The sequence below is a fragment of the Rhinolophus hipposideros genome, assembly GCF_964194185.1.
Source record: "Rhinolophus hipposideros genome assembly, chromosome: 6".
NCBI classification, from domain to species: domain Eukaryota; kingdom Metazoa; phylum Chordata; class Mammalia; order Chiroptera; family Rhinolophidae; genus Rhinolophus; species Rhinolophus hipposideros.
In genome coordinates this window covers 20432800-20443124 of record NC_138052.1, presented here as the reverse complement: position 1 = coordinate 20443124, position 10325 = coordinate 20432800, and the positions used below count along the sequence as shown (strand labels likewise).

Here is a 10325-nt window from a genome sequence, read left to right as displayed (position 1 = left end):
ATCACCTCCCCCTTGGCGGAGCCTTTACACTTGTTCCTGAGCCTCTAAGTGTTCCGTTACACTTGTTCCTAGCCAGGCAGAGAGGAGAAAGGAGGAAAAACACTTTCTCCTCTCTGTCTGGCTAGCAATTATGTACTACTGAGATGTACTACACAACACCACCCTCTACTTCCCCTTTCATAAGGCTTATATTTTGTTATGGGTATTATTAAATTCCATCAGAACAGGGTGTCTCTCTATTACATACCCAGCAGGTACAATCTGATGAATGAGATCATTGCTGAATAAGTTTTTCTTCGAGTAGGTGTGCTTAACCTACTCCATTTGTCATACTAGTTCTACTAGAGTTTTGCAGTATTATCTTTGCCTTCTCCTTTTATGGTGTCCTAATTGTCCCCCCCCCCCCTTTGCCACACACACAATGTTTTGTTTGTGCTTTGGAGGATATACAAAGTCTATTTCAAATTCTACTAGTGGATACAGCTTAACGATTTAAAAATCTTTAAATGTTTGTACCTCAAAGTTTAAAAATCAGTAAGAAAACATTTTAATTTTTGTTTATGGAAGAGGAAGAATTTTGCACTTTTATTTCCCAATCCGTTTCCCATCTTCCTCTTGTCTAGTTTCATTTTTATATATAATACATGGTCACCTTTACATTTATATTTGTAACATTTATAATTTTACATTTTGTTTTTTCTAATTATCCAGGGCCTCTCAGAAAGGCAAGACAGAGCGTCTCTGCAGGGAAGATAGTAACTGTTTCCATATGTACTCCTGAGGGGTGGGAGAATGAGTGGGTGGGGAACCGGAAGTTGGGGTGAGGGAGTTGTGATCAATCTTCACATTTACATTTGTAAATAATGTTCCAATAAGTTAGACTTCCCTCTATCAGTTTAATATTCATTGTCAATCCTTTTAAGACTCAACTTCTATGCTTGTATTAATTTTGATCAATTTTCAGCATTCCCTATGCTTTGGGTACTATGTTAACATACTTCTATGTAATTTAAATGTTAACTTTAGAAATGAATCGCTAAGCAGCTAAGCGTCCTTGAGTCAATTTTACAATTTTCTTTCTTGCTTGGATGCTCACGAGGATCATTTATACCTTATCACTGGACACATCTTCAGCGCAGTGCCTGGCACTCCATTTAATTCACTGATAGAAATTAAAGCGAATCACCTTTCTTTCCATCTCTATTCTTGTCTTTGTGATCTGGGAGCATTTCTGAACCTTGTCTTCTACTGACTCAAATTTCTGTTATCATTTCTGGTAATTATGAAGTTCAATGCATCTAATTTTACTCTTTTTCAATTGTACATTATTTTCATTTACTTCATTATGCCTTATTTTTATAATGTCCTGAAGACCTTTTTAGCACTCTAGCAGTATATATTCTACAAACGTTCTATTATGGTAGTGAATCTATTTCAGAGCAAAGTGAATAGCAGAGTCATCAAGACACTGATTGTTTTTTGTTTTGTTTTGTTTTTGGTACTGTAATTAGTATTCTTAAATTCCACATTTTTCTTTCTTTGCTCTTTGTCTTTGCTCTTTGTCTATTAAGGCCCAGTTTGAATTTGGGCAAAAGGGTAAGATTGGATACTATAGGAACTGTTTGGCTATTATGTTACAGACTGGCACAAGACTACACCTGAATCCTTCACAAAAAGATTAAGGGTGGAGGACAAGAAGCAGAAGAAGAGCTGAAAAGGAAGCTCTCCTAAGAGGAACGACAAACCTTTTTGCCACTATCCACTGCACACGCTGCAAACCTCCCTGGGGCCAAGAAAAGAAAAAAAATAAGAGCAACATATTATATGAAAGATTTCTACTAATGTTTTCTATTTAAAAATAGTGACCAAAACAAATGTCACTTTTGGCCTTCTCTTAGATACAAATGACTCTGAGTGGTAGAACGGAGAAGACTCAACATTTCAATGTTCTAAAAGTGTTATGAGCGCTGCTTGCTGCAGAGTGGAAGGGAAAAAGTTATTCAGTTCACTTGAAGTTTAGAATATAACTGCTTGTCCTGTTTTACTATAATCACACAATGTTCTTGTGTTTTTCAACCTTCCTCTTATGTTTCTAAGGCGAATTCAGTGTGCATGCACATGTATATGTGCATGTTGGGTGTATGAAAGGTTTTCCACTGTGCACTTCTACTGCCACTTTGGCCATCATTTTCTAGCAGTCAGTTGTGTTACTGTTACTAGGCTGGTCCAGGAAAGCACTGCCCGAAATCTGCTCTTTTTGATAGGAGCAAATGATTAAGTTGCCAGTTGAAATTAAGAAGGGATGGGAGGACTAGGGAAAGGTGATTTTTAACGGCTATATTAAAGTTACAGGACATTAGCATAAGTCATTTAATACTGATGATATTCATGTTAAATACATGTGCAATACCTCAGTTAAGGAATACGTTTTTAGTAGATTTCAAAAAAATACTAGATTTCCTATGTAGAAAAGACAACTACTCTGCATAATTTTGAAAGCTATCATATCAAATACATGGCTCTTACATAAATCATAGTCACCTAAGAAAGAAGAGTTTCGTATTTTCAAATAAACACAAAATAAACCAATTAATTCTGAATAAGTAATAACTTTATTTTAATGCAACGTGCTGAAATGCAAAAGTATTTTCAGCAACAAGATACCAAAAGTATGTATCTCATCATTAACATGAGTTGATTAAAATTGAGGCTGAAAAGTTCAATATAAGTCTTTATACATTTGAAATTTGAAAATCAACTTCCCCCAGAACTAATTTTTAAATAATTTTAGCAGAATTTTATTTTCAAAAGTGGGGCTCACTTAAGTTTTACCTTTATTCTAAAAGAATGAATGCAAAAATTAACTGGGTTACAGTATACTATGATAAACTAACAACAGAAAAAAATTAAATATAAGAATTCCTTTTCAAATATAAAGTCCAGATATTGCAAGCAGAAGACACGGTATGGTGATTTAATTCCTAGTGAAGAAGAAGTCTTGCATACGGTAGGCACTCAGTATTTGTTTAACTGAACCTAAAACTTACATCATTCCATGAACAATTAAAGTAAGCTCATACTCTGTATAAAAGAGGTTTGCAAAATACTCTTGTGTGAAAGTGCTATCTTTATAATCTGAAAACACTGAAACCCACCCACCCACTTTATTTTGCAGGAATACACTGAATATTTTTATTTTATCCACCAATGAGCATTAAAGTCCAACTCGAAATAATTCACCACTTGAAGTATACTTGGCTATGAGAAAAGCTTGTGTGTTGAATTTTAACAAAACAACTTACCGAAGTCCCTAGTGTTCTATTTTAGTAATACTGGATAGCATCTATGATCCACATTTTCATAAAGAATTCGGCTTAGGTTTCAAATTTATGCACAAAATTTAAATGGCTAAATTAGTAATTAAAATTTTAGCAATTTAAGCTCTAACTTAGGTATAGTTTAAAATTAAGCCAATAACGTTCATGATATTATGAGATCTTTGTTAACATTTTAACATTAATTTTAAAATTAATGGTGTCCTAAAAAGGCACTGTTTTCAGTCCATCATGCAGTAAATTGGTCACATTTTTGAGAATTATAATTTCCTTTGTCAATCATTTGTCCCCCTAAGTAAAGCACATTTAAATGAAATATTTCAACTAGCCTGAAATTTCAATATTTAACTGTGTCCTATTTTCAAAAGTTCACTCTTTTGAATATACCACACACAAGTCCAAGCAAAAACAAATACACGTACACTCACGCACACACATGCATGCACGCAAGCACACAGACACCCAAAGGACCACATAATACATGCAAGGCTCCTCAATTACTATTTCAAGACAATGACATACGAATATTCAAGGAGGTAACAATGGCAAGCCATAATATTATGGCACCTTCATATTTGTGCTCCAAATACCAATACACATTAATATTCAGAAACAAAAAAGGCACAAATATAGTGTTTCTGTATCTGAACCTAAAGAACAGTATTCCAATGGTTCTTTTTGTAATATGTAACATTTAAAACCAGTCACTAATTTACTAAGGAGAAGTTCTGTTTAGGTGACAAAAGGGAAACAGGAGCAGGTTGATAATCAAAAACAGAACAGAAATCTGTGCCTACTGAAAACAATGTATTTTAAAAATGAAATAAAAAGGCTATTTGAGCACTTACATCAGAATACATTAACAGTTTTTTATCATTGCCTCAAGAACCCACAATACCAAAAATATACATAATAAATAAAAAAAAATAAATCAACTACATACAATTCTGTTAGTATAAAGGTAGGCATTATATTATCTGAAAAGTGGACATTTCTACAAACGTGGATATTCTTACAGCACAGTGTTTGACGTTTTTGGTACAAAATGTGCTATCAAACTAAAAATATCTTTATAATAAAACCCTTAAGATTTGCAATAAACATGAAAACAAGTTAAGTAAAGGCAAGCTGAAATGTTCATTATATGGTGTTATTACTGAAGTCACTATGGTTAGAAACGTAGATTCAAGCAGTAAATTCACAATGTGCCTGTGTGCCTTTGATATAAATGTGTATACCAGTACTGTTTTTGACATGACAACAAAATTCTACAGCCTGAGGAAGGAATTTTTGTTTTCTTATTAGAGCCTGGCAAAATTTAAATTAACATCTTCAGTTTATATGTATGTGTTTTTAAACTGTACATTGTAAATTCAGTCTCATGGCAGAGTTAAGGAAATAAGCTTCTGTTCCCTGTTGTATTGTTACATAGGGTGGAGTCCATTCACACGTAAGAATCTTCTATCCCAAGGGATTCTTCCAACTTCAAATTTAAGGTAACACAACAAAGACTCAATGAAACTACATAGAAAGACATGAAGATATCTGAAACTATGATCCTTTCAAATTCCAGTTTGTTATGGACAACAATTGTTCATTTGACAGTGTTGTTTAACATAAATATGAATCAGTCTTAATATATTAGAATTGTTTCAGTGAATACCTAACAAAGAGATAACAACAAAAAAATCTATTTTAAAACCTCAGGCTTAATTTTTTTCCCTTCCTTCCTAAATTCAAAAACTAAATAAACAAATTATACAAATTTTAATCTGGAGAATAAAATTATATATGCAAATTTATAGGTGTATGCAATTTTCCACTTGTGGTCAAATATAAATCTTTCCTAAGAAGCATACTGTCACTGTTACAGGAAATGCGATGCAGTGACTTGACACTGACAGCTCCTCCTTCTCCAGGACAATGCACCAGAACAGACCTCCATTGTGAACAGAGCTATCAAACACTGAACACGTGTATGTTTAAAGCTAAGATTCATTTATAATAAAGAACTGGCCCATGAAAAGCAGTTTATAAATAGTTTATCCTGTTCACATTACGAAGAATTTCAGTATCGTCCACAATGTTTAGTATAGTAACTGAAACAGAAAGAAGTTGGGGGTGAGGGGAGCGGGGAGAAGCAGAAAAGGTTCAGAGTGTGGCCTGACATTTCTAAGGGTTCTCTCCTTTAATCTGTGAATAGTATCAATTCATTGTTTTTAGAAGGGAGTAGACTGTACAGGATTTATTTATTATTCAGGTGCCTTCTCCAAAATGTGATAAAGCAGGAATAAATTCAATGATGAATATCTGAAATCGAAACCAATTTAACTATAATAAAGGATATCTTTCTTATCAATTATTACAAACATCCCAGTTGTCTCCATCTGTCTTAAAAAATTCTGTCAAAAGTTAAGACACAATTAATTATACCTTATTAATTCCTCAAAAGCAAAAAAAAATATATGTACCATTCAGCATACAAAAGTTACGCATTAAAAGTGCATATATATCTTTCTTAATTGGCCCACTCATTAAATTTACATTTGGTCATTCTTACTTTTAACATGTACAGAATTCTTATAAATGCAGGTCACTGTAAATTAAAATTAAAAAATACAGCACAAAACATGCTTTCTTCTCATTGAAATCTTAACCTCAATCAGTTCTAAATCATTTTAAACTTGGATAAACCCACAAAGAAATACAAGCAAAGGTTTGTTACGCTTCTCTTAGTTTGCTGAACAGTTGACATACAGACAAACATCACAAATTTTACTAAAAATTCGGGCCAACTCATTGCATATTTGCCCCCTGAAATGAAAAATAAATTAGAATTGAAGCAGTGTATTGCCATAACTTACCTCGGAGGTAAGCAGGTTCTCCTGTATTTATAGAACTTAGAGCGGAGACATTACCAGTTATCTCCAATGCAAGTGCTTTTAAGGACAACCTAGTTTTAAACTTTGAGATAGCACAGCACAAACCCTATAAAATTAATTTTGCTCTTCAAGCAATGGAAGATCCTTTTGAAACTTAATTATCTTCACTTATCAATATTACTGCATTATGGAGCTAGTGCAATCCTGCATAGCCTTGGTCAAAAAGACAAGGCACAATAAAAAAATTAAAGTATTATATGAACAAGAGAAGTCACTGGAGATAATTTAAGGCCTTGAAGTGAATTAGAGTATAGTCCGTCTAATTTAAAGCTGAAGAATAAACCATAAATTATCCACCTGAAACGTAAGCAATATGCTTTTTTCAGCTTCTGTTCTGTGGACAAGACAACAGAAACAACTCTTGCTTATGGTTTGTCTACTAGAATCCTTCTGGACCTGGAGGAATAAAAGTCAGTTCCATTTTTCTACAGTTCATGGAAGGTTTCAGGACTGCTTTAGCCGTTTGCGTGGAATGCCAAACTGTGGACACTGTGCAGATGCTAGCGCTCGGAAGGCCTCTGCTACTAAATGGGGGTGCGACTGAATCATGGACTTCCACCCTGATGTTTCCATTATGTCTGTCGCTTGGCTGAAAAATAAAATGAAGAGATGTTCATTAAAGAGTACTTTTCAAAATGCACTGTCAATTTTTTTATTGACAGATTTCAAAACGTTTTGAACACTTGGCCTTTGTATGTATTCAAACCATCTGAATTCACTAAAATATCACCGTTACCTTACTAGTATTTTTTGTTGCAATTGAAATTATCAAATTTTTCCGGGAGGTCTACTCTCCTGAAGTATGTATGTGACACTTGTCCGCACAGGCCCACTGCCCGTGTTATCATTTTCATAGCAGCTCTTTGAGCTCTTTTCCCTACTTTACATGCAGGTTTTCTCCAGAGTTCCAACTCTTGCTCTCTACTCTTCTCCCTTAACATTCATTATTTATTCTATCTCATCCATTCTTCATAATTTTACTGTCATGTTCAATGATAAAAACTACTGATTCGCTCAATCTTAAGCCTCCCACAATGTTCATTCCCAAAACCACTTGTTCTCTTTATTTGGATGTGCTTCAAGACTCATAAATTCAGGTTTGTTAGATAAGAATTCAACATGTTTTTCCTGAAGCTCCAAATTCTTCCTCCCTCATTCCCATTCTGCATTTTGCTTCCACCATTAGCCAGTGATTCAAGTCAGAAACCTTGGAGTCATCCTAGACCCTATGCTTTCCAATCAATCATCAAAGCCCTACTTTAATTCCCCAAAACACCCTGAATCCCTAGCTAAGGCCCATATCATTTCATGTACGGTTATTACGACAGTCCCCTAATTGGTCTTCTAGTCGCCTATCTTGCTCCTCTCACAACCAGCTTCCATGCTTCCTTCGTAATATAAGTATGACTACATTAGGTCCTTTTCCATTGTTCTCCAGTGCCTGTAATCAAGTTCTTTAGAAAGAGAAACAGGTTTTCTACTTCCTCTCTTTAGCTTTCCACCTCCCACTTCCATGCTCAGGAATTTTGTATACTGATACTGAACTGCTTATTTTATTCTATGTACAACATGCTCTCACTGAGCAATCAGAGTAAATACCTAATTGCTAAAATACCTAATTGCTAGTTACCCTTCCATATCTCCTATCTTCTCTCCCTTATATCAATCCTGCATCCAAATAATACCCAGATCTTATAGATTGTTCCATCAAAATACTATAGCCGGTCATTTCTCTCTGGTCCCTCTGTCACCCCCAATCAAGTCTAATATCACCCTTCATCTCTTGCCAAAACTACTCCAATAACTTTCCAATGGGTCTACCTATATTTATTTAACCTTGCTCCTCAATTACCACACTACCTCAACCTCCCCACAATCTATTCCCTACTCTGCATGAAATCAGAGTGCGAAAAATGCAAACCTGATTAGGCCATGCTCTAAATTAAAACCTTTTACTAGATGCCCTTACTCTTCAAGTAATGTCTAAAAGCCCTGATGTTATTCACATGGCTTTCCAGAATCTGATCCCTGCTGGCTTTCTCTAGCTTCTTCTCATAACCTCTCTCTCTCTCTCATACTCTATACTCTTCTTTCTTATCACCAAAACTTTACATACCTGATTCCCTTTTTCTGGGGAATCAGAAGAAGGGATACACTTTCCCACTCTTGCCTCTTCTTCACCAGGGTACTTCCTATTAATGCTTTAGGCCTTTATACAAACTTCCCTTGAAAGGGCTTTCTATGACCCCTAGATTAGGTTAGGTTCCTTTGCGATATGCTCAGATGGGCATGCTATCCTTTATCATCACAGTTTCAATTACCTGTTTAATTCTTATTTATCTCCTGCTAAACTATAAACTCCATGAAGCTAGGGAACACATCTGTCATGTTCACCATTATATTCTTGATTCTGAGCACAGTGCCTTGGGTATTTACTGGATAATAAATATAAGTATGTGTAAAATGACAGACTATTGTTTCATGCTTTCATACTTGATTCAAACTATCCTTTCTGTCTGCAATGCCTGTTAGTTCCTTTTTAGTTCTGCTAATTCTTACCCATGTTTTAAGACAGCTCAGTCATCTCCAGAAAGGCATCCCTAAACCTCCAGCCTTTGTTAAGTACCCTCCTTCATCACATTACTTACCATATTATAACAAAACATTCCCGCATTTGTTTCTTTCACTAAATTTCTATCTATATTTCTATCTATATATGAATGATATATGCATGTATTTGTTTCTTTCATTAGATACATTTCTCAAAACCAAGGATTTTTCCTCATAGTTGTTTTTATAGGAAGCAGCCTAGCATGGTATTTGAGACACAACAGGTACTAGGTAAATATTTGTTGAACTAAACAGTAGCTAATAATAAAACAATCCCTTTTATTTGCCTGACATCAAACTACAAGTTTGTCATTATGTTTATAATTTCAAATAGTTGTTTGGAATCATATAGATATCTCTTAATATACCTGACGTTTTTTCATTTAATTCAACAAATAGCTACTGAACATCTGCACATACAACAGCTTATTCAGAGGATATAAAATAAGCTGATATTTTTTGACATTGAAAAAGTCAAAACGACATTGAAAAAAGTCAAAATACAATGTAAAACATTTTCTTAACACAATAAAACTGGAGCTTGAAAATGGCTAAGTGCAATACAAAGGATCACAAAATTGTCTTTTGCTTCAAATACATTGTATTATAAATTCAAATTGATATTTTTCTAGGGTCCTATACCATCATGATAATGTATTATCATACACTGACCAATATACAGAACCAATAACTTAAAAGTAGATACTAATTTTCACTTTTAGAAAAGAAAATTTACAATTGAGAGGAATTCAGTTAACCAACTTCATATATACCAAAACAGATCAAAGCAACGGTAAATAATTAAGTCCAACATTCATTTAATTGTCGCTAACACTGTCTTTTTTTGACTTTTTGTAAACTTGTCTTTTTTGACATATCAAGTTTTGATAATTTGCGAAAACAGAATTTAAGGGTTTAGAAACAAAAACTAATCAAAAGCAGATACAAATTTTCAACCTATCAACTCTCCCTTTTTCATTTTGAATAATTACAAAGAGTAGAAAAGTGTCTCTAAAAATGAGAAAACGGAAAATAATAGTTCTAATAGCTCATATTCAGAAAGTCCAGGCTTAGAAAGATGTGACAACTATGCCACCTCTTACTAGTTTTACCAGGGCAAGTAAAGATCAAATTGCTCCCATTTTTGGAATGTTAGGCAGCTACCCTAATATAGTATTTGATGCAAGGTACTTGGCTGAAGCAATGGGTTAGCATTCAAATGTAAAGACTTCCTAGGCAAATTTGGAGGGTACATTCCTCAAAGGATAAAATGAGTTATTTTCCATATTTTTAGAAATCCTTTCTGAGGGTACAAAGAAAGGAATTCTAGTAGCCACTGAAATACCTAGACTCAGCTATATATTATGTGAGCATATGTGCTTAAGCTATTACAGCATCCATCCCATTACATTAACAGCTGATCTACAAGGACGCATAG

General features: G+C 34.3%; 1 protein-coding gene across 2 annotated transcripts in view; it reads right to left on the bottom strand.

Annotated features, from left to right (window-relative positions):
* Positions 1–2592: 2592 nt before the first annotated feature.
* SPOPL (speckle type BTB/POZ protein like) overlaps positions 2593–10325 on the bottom strand; it is a 58692-nt gene continuing 50959 nt past the window's right edge. For both annotated transcript variants that reach the window (XM_081050735.1, XM_081050736.1), the window contains one exon: positions 2593–6866. In XM_081050735.1, the coding sequence (XP_080906861.1) occupies positions 6722–6866 (145 nt within the window). In that variant the 3' untranslated portion in view covers positions 2593–6721. The remainder of the gene's footprint in view (positions 6867–10325) is intronic.